This window comes from Halichoerus grypus, chromosome 15 (genome assembly GCF_964656455.1).
Source record: "Halichoerus grypus chromosome 15, mHalGry1.hap1.1, whole genome shotgun sequence".
Classification (NCBI taxonomy): Eukaryota; Metazoa; Chordata; class Mammalia; order Carnivora; family Phocidae; genus Halichoerus; species Halichoerus grypus.
This window is the reverse complement of record NC_135726.1, coordinates 35552823-35573977: the sequence shown is the minus strand read 5'-3', so window position 1 is coordinate 35573977 and position 21155 is coordinate 35552823. Positions and strand designations below refer to the sequence as shown.

The window sequence follows — 21155 nt, the reverse complement described above, 5'->3', positions numbered from 1 at the left end:
CTTCCTTTTAAAGATCGAGTAACATTCCATTACATTTTGTTTACCCAATCATCTGTCAAGGGATAGTTGGATTGTTTCCACCTTTTGGCAATTGTGAATAATGCTTCTATGAACATAGGTGTACAAATAACTGTTAAAGTCCCTGCCTTCAATTCCTTTGTGAATATAGTTTACCCAGTGTGTGGAATTCTGTTTTTTTTAAAACTTATTTTTATTTTTTATCATTATTTTTTAAAACACTGATAATACATTAAGCAAAAAAAAAAAAAAGATTAGTCACCAGTAAGCCCACCACTCAAAGTGGTAGAGTGTTATCATTAACAGTAGAGTGTTTATTCTTTCAGACTTTCTAATCTACCCTAATATCCATAGGGAAAAGAAACTTTAAAAATATCATTTTAGGGGCACCTGGCTGGCTCAGTCTGTAGAGCAGGCAATTCTTGATCTTGGGGTCGTGAATTCAAGTCCCATGTTGGGTATAGAGCCTACTGAAGAAAGTGAAAGAAAGAGAGAAAGAAAGAAAGAAAGAGAAAGAAAGAAAGAAAGAAAGAAAGAAAGAAAGAAAGAAAGAAAGAAAGAGAGAAAGAAAGAAAGAAAGAAAGAAAGAAAGAAAGAAAGAAGAAAGAAAGAGAAAGAAAGAAAAGAAAGGGGAGGGAGGGAGAGAGGAAGAGGGAGGGGAGGGAAGAAGGAAGAAAGAGGGATCATTTTAGTCTTTCTAGCTCCAGGCCATCTTGGGCTGCTCTCAGTGGGGGGCATCCAACACCTATGGCAGGAAGATGGTGGCCACAAAGAATATGAAGAAGTCACTGGAGTTGATCAACTTTAGGCTCTAACTCATTAAGCAAAGTGAAAAGTACATGCTGGGGTACAAGCAGACTGTGATGATCAGACATGGTAAAGCAAAACTGGTCATCCTCGCCAACAACTGCCTGGTCTTGAGGAAATCTGAAATAGAATACTGCACATGTTGGCCAAAACTGGTGTCCGTCACTAAAGTGGCAATAATACTGATTTGGGCACAACATGTGGGAAATACTACAGAGTATGCATTCTGGCTATCATTGACCCAGGTGACTCTAATATCATTAGAAGCACGCCAGAACAGACTGGTGAAAAGTAAATTGTGCAAAATTTTTCTGTAATAAAACTGGCCTGAGCTTATTTTAAAACTGTTAAGTATATAAATATATACTTATAATTAAAATATATAAGTATATATATTTAAATATATATAAATATATATTTATAATTAAAATATATAAGTATATATATTTAAATATATAATTTTAATTCTCTCAGCAACCCTCTGAGGAAGACACTGTCTTCACCTCACTGACAGGTAAGGACACTGAGGCTCAGTGAGCAGAGTTTTGCAGCTGTGACTGAGGAAGTCAGTTGGGCTGGAAGGGGAGGCTGGAATGTCTTCAAGCTAGAGCCAGTAACCCAGAAATCAGGTAGAAATGCAGGTCGTTTTTCAGATGAGGAGGCTAAGGCCAAAGAAGAGGACAGCGCTGGCTCAAGGTCACACAACAGATTAGTGACAGATTTGGAACCAGAAGTCAAACTCTCTTATCAATGCTTTTCCCACTATGATACTGCCTAGCCTGGCATTGCACCTGTGGTTCTCAAAATTTGGTGCACATCAAAATCCTGATTGTAGGAGGGGTGCCCGGCTGGCTCAGTCAGTTAAGCGCTGGACTCTTGATTTCGGCTCAGGTGACAATCTCAGGGTCATGAGATGGAACCCCATGTCCAGCTCTGAGCTGAGCATGGAGCCTGATTAAGATTCTCTCTCTTCCTGGGCGCCTGGGTGGCTCAGTTGGTTAAGCGACTGCCTTCGGCTCAGGTCATGATCCTGGAGTCCCAGGATCGAGGCCCGCATCGGGCTACCTGCTCAGCAGGGAGTCTGCTTCTCCCTCTCCTGCTCCCCCCTCTTGTGTTCTTTCTCTCTCTTACTCTCTCTCTCAAATAAATAAATAAAATCTTAAAAAAAAAAAAAAAGATTCTCTCTCTTCCTCTGCCCCGCCCCCCTGCTCATGCTCTCTCTCTCCAAAAAAAAAAAATTTTTTTTAATTAAAATTCCCGATTATAGGAAAATCCCTGGGCAAACCCACCCCTAGAGTTTTAGAACCAATAAGTCTGGAATCGGCACTTCAGGCAAACATTCAGGGGCTCCTTAGATAATACTTTAGAATCATTGTCCTGGGCCAAGACATTTGTTTATTGAGGGCACTAACTCACCCAGCTCCCCAAGTGTCCTTGGGAGCAAGAGATCAAGAGTTTCCTCTAAGTCACCCAAGCACCCAGCTTGAGCATGATTTGACATTCTGGAAGATCTTCCATCCCTCCTGTAGCCCCATAATGCCCATCTGTTGTTCTTGGAAAGCCCTCTCACTTTCTGTTCCGCTGAGGGGAACATCCCTCACTGACTCCAAGAACTGGCCACTCTGCACTCGTGGGGGCTACCCTTCCCATACTTACTATGCACCGCCCTTCTCCTGCTGGACTGCAACCACCTCGAGAGCACAGATCTTATAGAGTCTACTTCATTCATTCATTTATTCATTCAACAAAAATTTACTGAGAACTTCTGTGTGACAGGTGATATACTAGATTCTGGGGATGCAGAAGAGCCCGGCCGTTTCTCACCATTCCCTGGTCCAGGCCAACACTGGACTTTGTTGGTGCCACAGTTCATCCTCCTGCACCCTCAACTGCCCCTCTCCAATCCATCCTCATGCAGCAGAATTTTAACCAACTGAGCCACCCAGGTGCCCATGCAGCAGAATTTTAAACATGAATATGATCATGTGACTCCCCTACCCTAAGCCCTCCAGAGGCTTCTAATTGTTCTTAGGATGAAAACTGAAATTCTCACATTTAGGACCTAGGCTGCCTGTTCTAAACTGCTCACCTCTGACCCTTGTCTTCCAGCCCTGCTTCTCTCCCTCACTGTCTGCCCTGCAGTCACCCTAGCCTTCTTGGAGCTCCTTGGCGGTCCCTGGGTGGGGACATTTTGTGCCTCATCACTCACACTGAGATGGAGTGTGAGGTGCAAGATGGATATTAGGGATCTACTTCTGTAAGAGGAAGTGGGAGGCAGCAGGATTGAGCAGAGAAAGAAAAACCATGAAGCGGACCTGCCAAAGCCTCAGCCAACCTCCTGGGGAAGCCGTGGAACAAACACTGCTCCAGCACTTGCTGAGTCTTGCCTAGTCGCTGAGCCGAGGTTCTCCTGTAAGGGTGTGATGGCAACCTCAGGCCAGGCAGTTCTGTGCAAGTGAGGCAGACCCTGATGGCACTGGCAGGTGGAGGCTGGCTACGGACCACACCCCTTGATTGAAGGCAAATTCTCCCCTGCCTTTTTTTTTTTCAGGCAAGGTTTCCCTTGATGAGTGAGGGCACATCCCCGTGTCTACCACACCCATCAGTACTGCTGCCCCTTATCATCCTGCGAGGCTTCTCTGGGCAGTTCTCATAGGCTACTTCCTCTGGGAGACCTTCAGTCAGACTTCTGGGCTATAAGTACTCATAAAACTGTCCTTTTTCTCCCCAGCGGTTATCACAGTTTGCAATCACACGCTTGTGTGTGTGCTTATCTAATGGGTGTCTGCCTTTCCTAAGAAACTGTATGTCTGTGTAGGCAAGGACCATCTGTGTGACTCACTATAGTCCCAGAGCTCAGGTGAGCACCTGGCACACGGGAAGTGCTCAGTAAAAACTTGTTGAGGAATGACGACTAGTACCATGTCTTGCAAACAAATGACTCTCCAACTGTGTGGATCGTCAAGGACTTGTCGTGTATTTGGAGCTCTCACCCAGCTCATAGGGATGACTTTCATGACTGTTTCAATCAGGTTTTATCTTTAATATTTAGAAGCCTGCTCCTGCCCCACCCCAATCTGGTATAGGGGCAAAATTAAGGCAAAGTTCACTCTATTGCCACCACCACCATCACAACCACCACCCAAAAGCCTTTCTAGGGCTCAGTGCATTGCAATGGCAGTGCAAATTTCCAAACCCAGAGAGCTGCACAAGCCTGGTCCCTGCATGTATGGACTGAAGCGCTGGGTTAGAAATCACAGTTCGTGCTCTGCACTTGACTGTGCCACCTGAATAAGTCACTTAATCTCTCTGAGCTTCATCTGCAAGATGAGGATAATGCCTGCCTTTTTCACTTCATTGATGTCTATCAGGTTCAAATGCAGTGATAAGTATGAAAGTGCTCTGTAAATTGTAAAGTGTGGTTCACAGGAAAGAAAGGGGGCTTTCTTCTCGTGCAGTCATGAGCAGGTGGCAAAGGACACAATTGGGACATTAATTTGTTTTCTACAATGATGACGTGTGAGCCCACGTAGATGGACTGTGTGCTAGGCATTGTTTTTCCCAGTTTTGCAAATGGATTTGTGCTCATCTCTCTATGCCCACTCACCCTCCCAGCTCCCCTGCCCTTTCTGATCTGAGGTGGAGACAGCAGAAGTGCACTGACCCTTGGGTGAACAGTGAGGGACTGTGTTTACATCATATGCGGGTCAAGGTTAAATGTGTTTTAGAGGTAGATGGGTGTGTGGGTGTGTTTCTCCACAACTGGGCAGCGCAGGTGAGAACATGACATTGAAGGCAGTGGAATCCTTAGAGAAGCCAAGCTCCCTGGGGGGAATCTCTTACTGGGACAGAGGCCAGGAAGGAGGCAGTATCCGCGTGGATGCTGGGGGTGGAACCATTGATCAGAAGTCCAAGTAACCGTCCTTGGTGGGCAAGCCAGTTTGCTAACATAGGAATATTCAGAGAGATTTTCATTTCTGCTGCTCCCTCCATCCCCTTTCCCCCTTTATTGGTAATCAATTTATTTAATCCAACTATATGGCATTCTCTTGACAAGGATGAGTAAGACTAACCCACAGCACTAGGTTCCAAACTCTTGGCTTTTTCAGAGTTACCTCACTGAACTATCTTCACAGTCCCAAGAGGTAAGTGTGTCCCCCCATTTTACAGATGGGGAAACTAGGCTTACAAATGCTAAGTAACATGCTCAAAGTCAGCCAAGAGGTGATTATATGTATCTATGTTCAAACCCAGATCTTCTAGTACCTTTTCCCCTACACTGCTGTGTTTAAGTGCCCCTTGCCCCCTACTTCCATAAATCTAATATTGAGTGTGTGTGTTTGTTGGGGTGAGGGAGCTTTGGGCTGTTTTTCTGCAGGAAAACACCTAGACGCAGAATTTCCAAGAGGGGAAGGGACCTTAGGGGTCATTTAATCCAATTTACTTTGCCGATAGAGAATCTGAGGTCCAGAGAGGGAAAGTGACTTCTCCCACATGCTCTCTGGATTTTGGTGTCTCAGACCTGGTGTCTTCCATTCCGACTCTTGCCCTGCACTCACTTTGGGGGTGCCAAGGTGCCTTGCCTGGTAATACCTTTGCCAAAAAAAAAAAAAAAAGCTACCCTATGCTGAGCATTCATTCTTCAACAAATATTTACTAGTGCCTACCTATCTGCCAGGAACCCTTACAGGTGCTATGAATAGGATGAATAGGAAAAACTGCCCTTCTGGAGCTTACATGGTGAATGCAGGAGATAGACCATAAGCCGGTAAGAGGTATCTAAACAAGATAATTTCAGATGCTTGCAAGGAAATAAAGAGGTAATGAAGGTAGGGAAGTGCTACAGATGAAGTCAGGAAAAGCCTGACCACCTGGTACCTGCCTGGTGCGGGTCCTTTAATTCTCACAACAATCCTTAGAGGCTAGGGTCAGACCTCCGCTTTGCTGACAAGGAAACTGACGTTCAGAAGGGTAAGAGTGGCAATCAAGTCCGAAACTCCTAAGCTCCACTTCCTACCAGCCCCCGTTGAGCGGCCACTGCCACCTTCGGGCCCTGGATGATGAAACCCGGGGCGAGGACTGCACCATCTCTCAGCCTGTCTCCGCGCAGGTGTTGGATAGTGCGGGGGGGGGGGGGGGGGGGAGGAGTTGTGAGAGGGAGGGATGCGGCTCCAAGGAGACACGGCAAATAGCTCTAAATTCGTAGAAGGCTGAAAGAACAGCCCCTGGCCCTGCCCCAGCCCAACTCTCCAGCCCCTCAGCGGGGACAAAGAGCCCGCCCAGCCCCCGGCAGAGTCTGAAGACCGTTCCCGCCTCCGGCCCGGCCCCCTGTCAGGCCAGCGCGGAGCACTATGGGACTTGTAGTTCAGCCAGCTCTCTACATCGGCTCAGGAAGAAGACTGGGGAACTACAAGGCCCAGGAGCCAGTGGGCAGGTCCGGGGCGGACCCGCCGGCTGTGGGTGTGCGAGCGCAGGGGGCCGGGCGGTGCGGGCGCTGGGCGCTGAAATGCGGCTGCGGGTGCCGAAGCCCGGGGCCAGTTTCAGGCGCGCGCGCTAGCTGGGCTCAGCGAGGGGTGGCCAGGCGGCGGCGACAGGCACGTTGCATGCGTGCATTGGGCGCAGCTTTTGCAGAAATTGCTTTGGCTCTGCAGTAGCGCGGTGGAGGGTCCGAGTCGCCGGGGGATGGGCACCCGGCCCCGGAGCCAGGCTGGCACCGCTCGCTGAAAGGGCCCTTGGCTGGGCTTGGGGGTGGGGGCACTGGTGCCCGCCTTCGACTGTGCGCGACGTGTTTGTTCTTTTTCTTCTAGTGTCAAGGTTTCCCTGGGCGGGCGCGCGATGCAGCGGGCAGCGGCACTGGTCTGGCGGGGCTGCTGCCCCCGGACCCCGGGCCCGTGGGGCCGCAGTCAGAGCAGCGCGGCCGCCGAGGCCTCGGCAGTGCTCAAGGTGCGGCCCGAGCGGAGCCGGCGCGAGCGCATCCTTACGCTTGAGTCCATGAACCCGCAGGTGAAGGCTGTGGAGTATGCGGTGCGGGGACCCATCGTGCTCAAGGCCGGCGAGATCGAGCTCGAGCTGCAGCGGGTGAGCGCGGGCGCCGGGGCCCGCCGGGCGGGAGGGCCCAGGGAGGCTAGGGTCGCCGAATCGCGCGGGGGTCGGGCGGGAGGAGAGCAGTAGCTGTCCGCGGCTGGGGTCCACCCCCTGGGGCTTCCTCCCACCCGGGTGGCCAGCTTCTTCATTCAGCCAAGGTTGGCTAAAACAAGAATGCACTCCTCCCATCCCTTCACCCACTGGTTCCCGGCACCTGGCACAAAGTAAGGCCCTCAGATACGGTTCACTTGTTGAACTGAATTCATCAATTATAATTGAGCGACCGGTAGTGCCAGGCACTGCACGTTATGTGGCTGTCCTACCCGCGGTGGAACCAAGATCCATGGGGGGAGGGCAACAACCAGCAGGAAATAAGAGAATTTCAGATAGTGAATAAGTGCTTTGAAGAAAGTAAAATGGAGGAATGGTGTAAGGGGGTGCTGGATGGGAGTGTTGGGAAGGATACCATGTTAGGTAGGAGAGGGAGGAAGGCTCTAAGACTTGGGTTTGTTCCCAAAGCTTTTTTCTTTCTGAGACCTTTTGGGTCATTCTGACAGTAGTGGTTCCCTGACAAGAGTGGAGGTGTGGAGGAGGGTCCTGACAATTCCTGCCGTTAGGCCCCTCACTGAAACCTTGATTGGCCACCACAGTTTGTTCTCTGGGGATACACTCATCCCCAGCGGGTAGTCAAAGTCTTGAGCCTTTGGGGCCTTGGTAGGATGGCTGTGGGACTTTCTTTGTCTTGGTGACTGGCTGGCTGGGATCTTGGCTTTAGTTTGTAGTTGCATGTAAAAGTGTCCGCATCCCCAGGAGTGATTTCTCTCTTCCTACAACCAGGGTGACTGGGTGTGTGTAAGAGCTACTTCTGTAAGATACCAGTTCTAACCTGAGTGGAATTGAGGAGGCTGAGTCAAGAGTGGCAATGAAAAAAAAAAAAGCAAATACTCCTAAGATTTGTAATATCTTTTTTTTTTTTTAAGATTTTATTTATTTATTAGAGAGTGAGCGAGAGAGAAACAGCATGAGAGGGGAGGGGGTCAGAGGGAGAAGCAGGCTCCCCGCTGAGCCAGGAGCCCAATGTGGGACTCCATCCCGGGACCCCGGGCTCATGACCTGAGCTGAAGGCAGTCGCTTAACCAACTGAGCCACCCAGGCGCCCAGATTTGTAATATCTGATGAAACAGCTGCTTGCTTAAGATAGTTGTAGCCCAGAATGCGGGTGGGGGAGGATTCCTTGATCTTGCTCTCAGAGGCTCTAGACTGGGTGACTCTGGGGCGAGTTGATCACTTAGTGTCCCTTGAATGCATGGGAGGAAGCAGTGGTGGGATGCCCAGTTCTCCAGGCTGAAAATAGTGAGCTGAACAAGTCAGAGTCCAGGGTCTCCCTCTGACTTCTTGCGGGGCTAAGTTTAAGGTTTGGCCCACAGAAGACTGGCTCGGTTTCTGTGCTTCCCTGGCCTGAGGTGGGCCAGGGACTGAAAACATGAGTTTTGCCACTCTGCTCCTTGTGGCTATCTGGACAACTGGAGCTGCCTGTCCTTGAGACAACAGTCTCCCTGTTAAAACAAAGCTGAGATTAAATTGTTCCTGGCTTATCACTTTAGAGCTAATTCCTCCGGTTTCAGAGCTGGTAAGGGCTCCAGGAATTGTCTCTATCTACCTTTTGCTAAATAGCAGCTTGGGTGTGGGCTCCGTGAAGTATGAGGATGATTAGGACAGAAAGGTGTCCTGTCTTTGTCTTCAGGAGGCTGACTGCCCACCTGTTCTCTGGACCTGAGCCTCTCCCCCACCAATTCTTTAAGGACTGGTGGGATTTTTTAGCAGGCAGAGAAAAATGTGAGAGAATTCCACGTGGGAGCTGTGAGCAAAGATGGAAGGTTGGGAAGTTCTGGCTATTTGGGGCAGGGGTTGGTGCTATTTGAAGAGCACTATGGCAGGGGGATATGGGAGATCAATGAGACAGAAAAGGTGGGCTGGAGTCCTGGGTGCCGGGCTCAGGACTTTTCTGGTGCAGAGTGGGGGTTTCGGTGTGAAGTGAGGAACCATGAAGGGTTTCCAGCCCAGGGTATGGTTCCATGTTTGAGGTGGACAAATTTCTTGGTCATTTAAGCTGGAAACACCCTGTGATTTCTGGGACAGATGCCCCACATTCCCATGGCTTACTCTTGAGTAAGTTGAGTTTTCTATGCACCTGCTTTCTGGTGCTTTCATTCAAGCTCCTCCCTTCTCGTTTTATTCTCACTTTGTCCCGGTCTAGGTGCTGAAGACATAGCTCAGCCAAGCCAGCATAGCCTCACTTAAACCTTTCATTTTGGGAGACAGCCTCGCTCTACTTCGCTGGCTTACACAGTGCCCCTTCTGAGAGAGCCATATTTTCCCAGTCATTTTTTTTTCTTTTTTTGGCTTGGCTGTGCACAGCGTCGTTTTTTTCTATCTCTGTTTTGAACTGCAATGATCACAACTGGACTGATGTTATAAAGGGTTTGATTGGGTACAGATGGGATGGGTAAGGATTTGTAGGGTGACTTGGGGTGAATCTCATATCCTCTCTGGACTTTGGTTTCCCCAGTCTATAAAAGGAGAGAGGTGGCTTGGTGGGCCCAGAGATTCATCCCCCCACCAACCCCTGCCCTGACTTTTGTACCGTCTTGTCCATCTGAAGGTGTTCTGGTCTTTGTGTTGCCTTTTGGTTCTGGTGTTTGACTTTGAGGTGGCTTGCCGGGCGAGCCCCGTCCTCCTTCCTTCTGTGATAGGAGTGGAAAATGCTCAGGAAAGCCTGAAGGAGGGAGGGGTGGTTGGCTAAGTGGGTGTGAAAGGGTCCATTTTCCTCCAGTGCCGTCTGTGTGCTCTCAGGGAGGCCCTGTTTCTCGCTGACAACAGCTCCAAGCTCCAAGGGGGAGAAAGTACTAGCTTTTCAGATCCTGGTGTTCACTGGGAGCAGCACTTAAAAATAAGCTGCAATTAGTAGGAGTTTTGAAAAGATCTGTCAGTTCTTCCTCAACCTACTTCTTTTTTTCTTTATTGCAAGAAGGGAGGAAGTTGGCACAAGTAGAGACAGAGGAGTGGCTTTACTTCTATTTGTAAAGTACACACAGTTGGGGCAAAACATTCATAAATAGAGGGAAAAACTGATTATGACTGTTAACATCAGTTTGTACTGCATCTACACTGGTAAAAATGGAAGGTGCTAGATAGCACATGGTTGTAGTTAGCTGAGAACTAAGATCGGCAACCCTGGCTGTTCCAAGCACAGGTGGTGAAATCTCACTGGTCATTTTCTTTAGAGTTTAGATGCTACTTTTTTTATTTTTATTTTTATTTTTTTTAAAGATTTTATTTATTAGAGAATGAGAGAGAGAGAGCACATGAGAAGGGGGAGGGTCAGAGGGAGAAGCAGACTCCCCACCGAGCAGGGAGCCTGATGCGGGACTCGATCCAGGGACTCCAGGATCATGACCTGAGCCGAAGGCAGTCGTTTAACCGACTGAGCCACCCAGGCGCCCCAAGATGCTACTTTAAAATAAATTTGTAGTGTGGGCTTCTAATAGAACAAACCCTCCACCACCCACCCTGCCCAGGTCACCATGGACCTGCATCCTGGGCTTTGCTTTACATGCTGTGGGCCTCAGAGAAGTCTCTTAGAGCACCTTGCCTTCAGTTTATGCATCTGCAAAATGGGGCCAATTTATTTCTTTTAAAGACTAGTTTGAGATGTTAGTAATGATGCTTTGAAAACAGCTAGAAACCAGTTAGAACTCTTAAGAGTCCTTTTCTCAAACTAATGAGAGTTGCTTGAGGAGAAGCGCCACAGGATGCCCTTTCCTCGCCTTCATGCTGAGTCTCTCTGGGTCTGGGAATGCATTCTGCAGGGTTTGCTCTGTCTTGCCTGGGCCTTAGCCTTGCCGTCATGAATTATCCTATTTGGAGCTCATCAGCTTTCCTTCCTGCTTCTGCCCTGTGAGTCTCAGTTTCTACAGGTGACCCTCCCACAGACCCTCAGAGTTCAGGGTATTTCCCATCCCATGGGGACCTTGGTGGGACCTTGGGTACCCAGACCCAAGAAAAGAGATGCTCAGTGTTCCCAGACTTTTTTTTTTTTTTTTTTTAAAGATTTTATTTATTCACTTGACAGATAAAGACATAGCGAGAGAGGGAACACAAGCAGGGGGAGAGGGAGAAGCAGGCCTCTTGCTGAGCAGGGAGCCCGATGTGGGGCTCGATCTCAGGACCCTGAGATCATGACCCGAGCCGAAGGCAGACGCTTAACGACTGAGCCACCCAGGTGCCCCTCAGTGTTCCCAGACTTCTTGTCAGCAGGCCCTGAATTGGTTGAGCAATGCAGGGGGCGGGCATGGGAAAGGAACATCCAGGGCTCTGTTCCAGGATATAACTGCCCTACCAACTCTTCCCCGCCCCCCCCCACCCCACGTATCACATGAAATGACAGGAGCCATCCCTCACTCAAGAAAACTGCCTTGAGCCTGTTAGAATCATCATTGGGCCCTCAACCCTCCTAGTGATGTTGGGCCTGTCAACTGGGAAGGACAATGATAGTCTTTTTCCTTCTCCTTGGTAACACCCTCTGAAATATGCCATTCTTGAACCTGAGGGCTAATTCCCTGATCCCTATTTAAGCTGGATGGTGGGGAAGGAGTTCCCCTGGGTAGGATCTTATCTCACTGCCCCAGAGGGAAGTAGTTCTGGGCGGGATGTATGCAAGTGGATTATCTAGATGTGCTCTAGGATACTGTGGGAGGAAACTGGATGCTACCTGCTGACCCGACAGGCTCCTGGGGGCTGGGCTGAGGCAAGGTCACCACTGGGTGTGCCTACCAGGCCTGGATGAGTCACTCTGGGCAGGAGTCTGTCCCTGGCTCCTTGGTATTTCCCATCCCGTGTGGACCTTGAGTACCTAGAGATAGGAATCTGCCCAGAACAGTCTCCTCTGTATGGAGGCCTTTGGCTGGGCAGGCTGGTCTGCTGCCCACAAGGGAGCCAATCTCCTCCACCCCCCCCCAGCTCATCCATCACAGCAAAATGTCTGGGGTCTGTGGGTACCCAGACTCAAGAAAAGAGATGCTCAGTGTTCCTAGGCTTCTTGTCAGCAGGCCCTGAATTCGGTTGAGCAGTGCAGGGGGCGGGCATGGGAAAGGAACATCCAGGGCTCTGTTCCAGGCATATCCTCTCCCTGCACTGGGCTGGCTGAGGGCCCGCAGCTGTGTGTTGGTTCCTGGCTCTCGACTGCGACAGATTTTATCCCCACCAAAGAATGAACTGTGCCCATACCATAGAAATTACCTGTATTCTGCTGGCCAGGCTTGGGGGGCTGTGGCAGTTCACAGGCTGACAGAGGGACCTGTGCCCGGAGCCCAGGCTGGGGCCAAGGGGTGGGTGGGTCCTGCCCCTTTGCACACCGTGGCCTGGCCCCTCCTCCACTGCCAGCCTCCTGCCCCTGGGGTGAGCCCTGGGGCCACAGGCCTCACAGTCTGTCTCCAGGGTCCTGCTCTCACCCCTGTCCTAGCCCTGGAACAGAGGGTGGTGCCACCCATATGCCTTGGCCCTCAGGACACTTAAGCTGCTTCTCCCATGCACCCTGGGACCTCTTTTCATACTGACCACCCCTGAAGAGCTCTGCAGAAGGGACACAGGGAATTAAAAGGCCTCTTCCCCCCATAAGCTTCTGGAGACTTATCAAGCCCTGTTTATGAAGGTCCAGGGCCATTTCTGAGACACCCTCCTCAGCCTGCTCTGTCCCCTACTCCATGCCTTCTCACTCCAGAGCAGCCAGATATATGGGAGGGTCTTAGGAGTGGCAGGGGAGGGTCAGGAAAACTTCTTTGCCAGCTACTTTCGTCCCTTAAGGTCACTGTGTTTTACTTAAGGTATATATTACTGATTTTGAAAAGGGAAAGTTTTCTAAAGGTGCTTTTATTCCCACATTGTGGGAAATGGAGAAAAGACAAGGGTCAAAACCATAGAAAGCAGGGAGGCAAACCCTAAGAGACACTTAACTCTAGGAAACAAACTGAGGGTTGCTGGAGGGGGATGAGGTAACTGGGGGATGGGCATGAAGGAGGGCACTTGATGTAATGAGCACTGGGTGTTAGATGCAACTGATGAATCACTAAATTCTACCCTTGAAACTAACAATACACTACATGTTAACTAAATTGAATTTAAATAAAAAATTTTTAAAAAACCACATAGAATTGTATTTTTAAAATTTGAATTTAGCATGCCCTTGAGGAAAGGGCAGCTGGAGATGGGAAGGTGGCCAGGCCTTGCACCCAGGCCACCCCTCGGTCCTGCCACCTCCTTGCCCCACAGCCTTCTTAATTCTACCCACGACCCTGTCGACCTTGTCCTTGGCCGGGCTTTGTAAGATGATGATGTTTGTACTCTGCCAAGTGCTTTCGTAGTGTTTGTCTCGGGGAATCCTTCAGCCACCCTGGGAGGTCCTTGAACCTGCTGCTGATTGTTACTCTTCTAGTGGCAAATTCTGGACTTATCAGGGAGCTCTGTGGAATCCCCACATTTCCAGATCCCCACAAACCTCCGTCCAAAGTGCGTTTTCTCCGCAGCAGCGGGGAGTCCTTTAGTCACTCCCCCACCCCCCCACTCCCCGACGTTGAGGTTGGCAGGTGTCTGAGTCCCTCTGGGACCTCCTTCTGGTGCTGAACACATTGCTTAGGCAGTGGCCACGAGTTTGTTCTGCAGCCACTCTTTCCATCTCTGGTGCCTTTTTTTTTTTTTTTTTTTAAGTGAAAATCAGCCCACATTCTTTATTCTGCAAAGCCAGGTTGCAAGGGAACAAGCCTAGAGGTCCCCGCTGATCGGGGATCTTCTGGAGGGGCAGGTGGCCGTGGTGCCCCTGCCATTTATTTAGGCTGTTGAGGCGGAACCGTGCTTGGGGGCGAGTTGTGGGAGCCTCTCCCTGACGTCTGGGGGCCTCTGCTACTGACCCCTGCCTCCCACCACTTTTGCCCCAAGGTCTTCTATTTAGGCATCCCCAGCAGGCCCCAGTTGACTGGCGGCCGTGGACCTGCAGCTTCCTCAGCGTGCTGTGGTAGCCCAGGAGAGCTCTTCAGCCTTCTCAAAGTGGGGGGCGCTGAGCATAGTGGCAAGAAGAGTCATCTTGGAGTCTGGCTTCAAATCCCAGTCCTGTATTTATCAATTATGTTATCTCAGGCAAGTTTCTTAGCCTTTTGAAGCCTCATTTTTCCTCATTTGTAAAATGAGATTAATACTAGTTCTTCATGGGGTCGTGGTTAAGGTTAAATGGGGCAAGCCATGTCAAGGGCTTGGCACGACGCCTGACACCTGGTAAGGCTCAAAATAGGAGTGTTTATTAATATCCTGTGGGGGCATCGCTTGGTCTCTGGAATCCAGGATCTGCGAGTCTCCAAGTAACCACCTGTTGCCTTCTCTCTGCTCAGGGTATCAAAAAACCATTCACTGAGGTCATCCGTGCCAACATTGGGGACGCCCAGGCCATGGGCCAGCAGCCAATAACCTTCCTCCGACAGGTAAGCTGGCCCTCAGGAGCAGAGGCTGCTGGGTGAAAGCAGAGAACTGGAGGCTCGTAGGGCCAGCCAGCTCCTCTCATCCCTGCTTGCTCCCCCGTCCAGCCCCCTCCGGACACAGCAGGCATCAGAATCCCACAGGGAGGTGCCCTTAAAGTAGCAGCCCCCTCCGGGGCCTCATGTCCCCCGGGTCTCTCCCTCAGCCTCCTCCCCTTCCAAAGTTGTCGAGAATGCCTAGATTCATTTTGGGGTTACTCTTGTGTACGAGGCTCCCAGGGATGCCCTTCCATAGTCATGGTCTCTGATACCAAGTTCGGAGCTTGGTTGATAAGCGCATCAGAGGCAGCTTGGAGAGGTAGAGGTGGGCTGGGAGGTGGTATGTGGGGGTCCAGGTACTTTGATCCCAGGTGAGACACCCCAAGTTTGAGTGTTGACTCTGCCACTTACCACCTGGGTGGCTTTGAGCAAGTGCAGATCACCAGAGCCTGCCTTGGAGGACAGCTGGGGGCCCCAGAGCGACAGTGAGCATGAAGTGCTCACCCCTGGCCCAGCAGGAGAGTGTGGGGTTGGAGACCATTGTCAGCTGCTCCTCTCCTGTTGCCTTGCTGCTGTGACCCGTCCTGCTCCTGGGGTCTCCAGGAGGCGGTTTTATGCTCCAGTGTGAGCACCAGCCACAAGGATGCTGCGTGGGCTGAAACTGGGGGATTGGTGGGCTGGAGGGTAAAAAACAGGGTGGGAAAATGCCATAGGGCCCCCTGAACAGAGGCTAGAGACCAGCAGTGGCAAAGAAGAATTGGAGCAAAATACGGCACTTACGTGGTTAAGGTTCATAGGCTCGGGCAAGCAGGGCAGCTGAGCCCTGAAGGCCCCGGCCCTTTTCCCGGACCCTGCCCTACTCTCTGGGTGGAGGGGTGTGGGGACCTTACTTAGCTCAGGGAGTTTGCACGGGGTCTGGGGAAAAGAACCGAGGCTGGCACTGACCTGAGGAACATCCATTGGGCCTCCCCTCCCGTGGCCACTGCTGCTGACCTCAGGAGCGCACCAGCTGCCCGGGAATGTAAGAGGCCCCAGCCTGGGCCCAGGATGGGGAAATGGATCAGACCAAACAGAGCAGCTTTGCCAGCGAGGCGGAGGCAGCAGGAGGCTGGAGGGCCCTGGCTATCCTAGACTCACGCAGCTCTGGAGGCAAGAGGCCAGAGCTGTTCCCCACACATGCCTGGGGCTCTGGGCAGGAATGTTGCCTCAGCCTTCTCTGGCTGCCTGACACGTTCCCAAGTCCAGTTCTGCCTCTGGCTATGGCAAACCCAGCTTCTACCTGGTGCTGGCATCCTGCAGCCTTCACACTTGTCTCCTCTTCACAAGTGCCTGTGGGAGGAGAGCAGAGGGTAGGCCGGGTCACTCCCCATTGTACCATTGAAGAAGAGCGGGGCTCCAAGAAGCCAGCTCCCACCTGAAGTCACCCAGCTGGTGTCAGAGCCACAAGCCCTCACCTCCCCTCAGTGCTCTTGGCACAGCTCCTAAGCTACCAGCTTAGACTTGCCCGGTGAGCTGGGGTTTACCAGCACTTCTGCAAACATTTCCTTGCTTAATCCTCTTAATTTGTGAGGTTAGGGTGATTTTCTGTTACAGAGATGGGAAAGCTGACCCGGCTTTCAGTTCTGGCTGGGAAAGGGGATGATGGTGAGAAAGGGGGCAGGGGGTTGAGGGCGTGGGGGAGGACACGCAGTCTGTGAGTTAGGAAGGGGTCTGTGCTCCTTTCAGTTGGGGTTCACCTGCCTGCTCAGCCCTGGTCCCGGCTCAGGAGCCCCCTGGATCTTGTGGCCTTGGGTGTGTGAACTGCTGTCCTCTTTGGAAGAGTTGGGGCAAGGGACTGAGGGGCAGGCTCCTTCTCTTCCCTGGCTCCTCTTCTGGCAGCCCCCCTTTGGGTCCCAAGCCCAGGTCATGATGTAGTCCACCTTTCAGCATCTCTCCTGCTGCAAAGAGCCCAGCATGCTCCTCCCTGTGCACCCCCAAGCTCCCCCAGGCTGGAGCCCTCGTACAGAGGCATGCTCCAGCACATCCCGGAGTTGTCATCTTCACAGGGTCAATGCTCAGGGTCCTTGTGCCCCTCCTGGCGCTTTGGGGTGGGGGGGTGCTGGGAGCCCAGCCCGCGCCTCTGTTCCCCCAGGTGATGGCACTCTGCACCTACCCAAACCTGTTGGACAGCCCCAGCTTCCCAGAAGATGCTAAGAAACGAGCCCGGCGGATCCTACAGGCTTGTGGCGGGAACAGCCTGGGTGAGGCCCCCCGACTAGCCAGGTCCCAGAGGGCATGAAGTGGGTACCGAGGGCATGTGTTTTGAGTGTGGGCCCGGGCCCTGGCCACGAATGGAGAGTTATTCATGTGAGTGTGTGTGTGAACGTGTATGGCATGGTGACACGCAGAGTAATGAAAAATAGTCTTCCTCTTCTTGTCTGCTCTGTACAGCTCCTGTTAGCTGGGCAGTGAGGTAAATGATACCTTTTGGAGGACCAGGGCACTTCAGTTGCAAGAGCCTACACTGGCCTGGAGTTTGGCTTTACACCTGGGAGCCAGCTTGAGTAACTGACCCTTCTGTCAGAGCAGAGGGTTGGTTTGTTTTTTTAAAAAGATTTATTTATTTTAGAGAGAGAGAGAGCAGGGGGATGGAGAGAATCCTCAAGCCGACTCCCTCCTAAGTGCGGAGCCTAATGCGGGGCTCGATCCCAGGACCCCGAGATCATGACCTGAGCCGAAATCAAGAGTCAGATGCTGGGGCGCCTGGGTGGCTCAGTCGGTTGGGCGTCTGCCTTCGGCTCAGGTCATGATCCCAGGGTCCTGGGATCGAGCCCCACATCGGGTTCTCGGCTCAGTGGGAAGCCTGCTTCTCCCTCTCCCGCTCCCCCTGCTTGTGTTCCCTCTCTCGCTGTGTCTCTCTCTGGCAAATAAATAAAATCTTTAAAAAAAAAAAAGAAAAAGAGTCAGATGCTTACCCTGAGTCACCCAGGTGCCCCTCAGAGCAGAGGGTTTAAGCCAGGGATGGGCCTCAGTGACAGGCCGGGTGAAGGGCGGTGCGCGGCTTTGTCCAGCCTTCTTGCCTGTCTGTCACCCCCATGGGCAGGAAGGGGCAGGCAGTTATTGGGGAAGGGGAGTGCTGTGAGATGCCTGTGAGCCCCGTTTGGTGGGTTCCTTCCTTCTGACCGTGCTGTCCACTCTCCCATTCCTTGTGTTCCCACCACCCCGGCCTTTGGTCCTCTTTGCTGGAAGGCCACGCCCAGCCATCTGCCTCCTTATGGAGGGAGCACTCCATGGAGGGAGGCCCTGGAATTTGGCCCCCGTAGATGTGAAAATGATACTCTCTCTCCCTTTGCTGCTGAGATGGATTTCTAGTCTCTGGGCCTCTGGTTCTTTGTTCTCATCTCCTGTTCTTTGTTCTGTTTACTTTTGCCCCATTCCTCTGCCCCACGCCTACACAGGGGATCCAGCTTTCCTCGCCCCAGGAAAAATAGTTGTTCTTAGAGCTTCTTTAGGACACGTTCCTGAATGTTCTGGAACGTGGGAGAGTGATTCTTGTGGCTTGCTCAGCAGAGGATCAGCTACCTTTGGCCTCTCTGTCATCCCCCAGCCCCTCCCCTTCCTTTTTCTGCTCTTTCCCTTCAGTGAGAGCCCCGTGCTTACCACCTTCCTTGCTGTGGTTGCTCCACCAGCCCTCTGTTCGAGTCTGGTCACTGTCCTTCAGGGTGTCCCTCTCAGGAGGGGGCCAGCTCCCCCTTGCTTTCCTGCCCGCCAGACTGGGGAGGGTGAGGGCCAGCCTTGTGTGGCAAGGCCGAAACCACAAGCTGGCAGAGAACAACCCGACAGCCCAAAGGCCCAGCCTGCAGTCTCCTCTCCTGCGCCCTCTGCCCAGCGCACAGGACAAAGGCGCTTCTCAAAGACCCCGTGGCCATGGGCCTGATTCCTGGAAGCTGCAAGGAGAGGCAGGGGGACGGAGTGTTGGCCTTCTGCATACCTGATGTGAATGTCTGGGGAAGTGGGAGGGGTTCTTTGTTCCCTGTAGGAAGTTTCATCAAGTTTTTGCAACTCTTGTCAGCCAGGGCTGTGGGAAAGAGTTTGGGAGGCCACGTTCATGTGAGTCCCCTCTTGAGGTGTTGTAGCAAGGGGAAAGTTGGCCTGTGGGGTTTTGGGGACCTGCACTGAGTTCTGTCTGAGGACCCTATGAGGATAGGTGAGGCGGGTACTCCCTGAGCCTCTCTCCTCCTTGAACTAGAAAGTACTCTACTCACCTCCTGGGCTTTTGAAGGAGGTTGACATATGTGCTAAAGCCCCTTGTCAGGTGTGGAGAAGCGCTGTCCCTGGGGCTCACCACCAGTCCCTGCCCATTGCAGGGGGTAGGACAGTGTCATCCTGGGGGTGGTGCTCTGTCAACTAAGCCTACCAGCCCATAGAAGTAAGGGAAATGGAAAATGTCAGTATGCTCAGGGCGACCCCGACCCAGGTCGGGATTATTAAATATGTAAACAAGGTCTTAGAGCTCATCTGGATGTGTTTTTATTGTGCCCTTTATTAAAGATTTATTTATTTATATGAGAAAGCATGCATGAGTAGGGGGAGGGCCAAGGGGAGAGAGAGACTCTCATGCAGACTCCCTGCTGAGCGCAGAACTGACGGACATGGGCCTCAGTTGAGATCACGACCTGAGCCAAAATCAAGAGTTGGATGCTCAACCAACTGAGCCACCCAGGCGCCCCTAAAATTACTTCTGACTAGAGTTTCCTTATTTTCTGTTTGATGAGTAATTCAGTTCAGGTTGTATCTTGGATCTTACATAAGATTAAGGTGGAATCTGGACATCCAGGGAGGTGCAGGTCCTTATCTAGCCCTCCTGGAGCACCGCTCCAGGCGCTGAGGGACACTGGTGAACCAGGCAGATGGAATTTCTATGCTCACAAAGTTCACGGTCAGATTTGGGAGAAACAAACATTAAAAAGAACTCACACAAAAAATAATCTCTAGTTTTCATGAGTTCTTGGAGAAAAAGCAGAGAGCTATGGGGCTATAACCAGGGATTCTAAGGTAGAGGGAGGGTTTAAGGAGCAAATATGATTCAAATTCAAGTGGACGGGGAGTAATAGAGAACCTGCAAATGCATGCCAAACAGAAGAAATGGTGTGTGCAAAGGCCCTGAGGTTTGAGAACTGAGTATGATAAAGTGAAGAGGTCTGGATGGGGCGGTATGTGATGGGGCTGGGAAGTTTGGCAGTGGTGATGATGTGGGTTTGTAGGCCATGGGAGGCAGGTTGCCATCAGTCTGAGGGCAGTGGGTCCTAAGCAGGGGTGTAGTGGGGTGGGGCCAGGCAGGAGGATAGGTTGCTCTAGCAGAGATGCACAAAAGAACTAGGTAATGGCCCTTGCCCTCAAGGAACTTACAGTCAACATGGGGAGGCAGGCTTCATGTGTATACAATAAATAACTGGAGAAATTGCAGGTCAGGGGAGAGGCTGGGCGTGGGGCAGTATCTTTATGACAGGCCCCCTAGAGAGAGACGATTTGAGCTTTGAAAGACCAGTGTGGTTTGGAGCATAACAGAAAAGCTGAAGGAAAGGGTGGAAAGTCAGTGGCCTGCAGGGGCGGGGAGCTTGCCAAGGGGCGAAGGCCTGGGAACTCAAGGAAGTGGATGAGCTAGAGGTAGGAGAAAGGGGAGGCTTGGCTGGTGTGGGAATGGACAGGCCCCATGGAGAGGAGGGGCAGGCATTGAGAGAAGGCACAGGGAAATATTTCTGAGATTGGGAGCTCAGAAATAATCAAGTCAGTCCCTCCGTAGAGGAAGGATTCTCTAATACCAGCATTTGTACCTCCCCACTGTTTTAATTTATAAAATATTTCAAATGCATTAGAATACCCCAAGTAATGTAACAGAAGACTTGGAACCCACCACCTGGATTTGATACATGTTAATGTTTGCCACTGGAACCTTAGAGAATTGGCCTAGCCTGCCCTCCCTCTCCTCCCCATCCTACGGCTGGCCAGAGGGGAAGGGGGAGTCCAGTGATGCACAGACACTGAGGCGGAGCCTGGCTGGCCCACTTGAGTACAGCCCACGTGAAGTGCCTGCAGGGCGCAGGGCCTGGGCTGACTGATACTGACGCCCAGAGAAGCCCCATCCTACCTCCTGGTGGTGGGTTTGCAGTAGTCTTAGAAGGAATAGGCTGGCTCTCTTTAAATGTGGTCTAAAATTCAAATGGTGTAAAAGGATATAGAGTGAAAAGTCTGCCTCCCACCTCTGACCCCCGGCCTCCCCTTTACTTCTCCAGAGAGTTCAGTTCAACCAGTTTGGGACTCCTACCAGATTCTGTGCATGTGCAAGTACCTATTCTCAAATTCTTTCTAAAAACAGTGGCGTGACATTAAAAAACTTAAGTTCTTTATTGAGGCATTAACAAACCTAGTAACCCTCACCCGGATCAAGACATGGAACGTTTCCAGTGCTGCAGAAGGCTCTTGCCGTTCCTCCAGGTTCTGTGGAACCATGTGTAGGCAGTGGTGATAAAGACAGAGCAAGCCTAGCAGTAGTGATTATATGTTGTAGAATGTGTATGAATCTCAGGAGGGTGGATAAAAGAGGTATGGGCACATTTGCCTGATTGGATGCCAGGGCCTGGGATAATGCTTGATGTCTAACTTCTCTGTGAATGTTGAAAGCATGAATGGATTGGTGGGTGGATGGGC

The 21155-nt window shown here is 51.4% G+C and overlaps 1 protein-coding gene and 1 pseudogene across 2 annotated transcripts in view; both read left to right on the top strand.

Annotated features, from left to right (window-relative positions):
• Window positions 1-776: 776 nt before the first annotated feature.
• LOC118533159 (large ribosomal subunit protein eL30 pseudogene) lies at window positions 777-1120 on the top strand (annotated as a pseudogene).
• A 5176-nt stretch (window positions 1121-6296) lies between these two features.
• GPT2 (glutamic--pyruvic transaminase 2) overlaps window positions 6297-21155 on the top strand; it is a 33168-nt gene continuing 18309 nt past the window's right edge. The window contains exons 1-4 of one of the 2 annotated variants that reach the window (XM_036088259.2): window positions 6297-6419; window positions 6633-6903; window positions 14346-14435; window positions 16600-16708. In XM_036088259.2, coding sequence (XP_035944152.1) covers window positions 6661-6903; window positions 14346-14435; window positions 16600-16708 — 442 coding nt within the window. In that variant the 5' untranslated portion in view covers window positions 6297-6419; window positions 6633-6660. Of the gene's footprint in view, window positions 6420-6488; window positions 6904-14345; window positions 14436-16599; window positions 16709-21155 lie in introns of those variants that run through there. The other variant, XM_078063098.1, reaches the window with a different exon arrangement.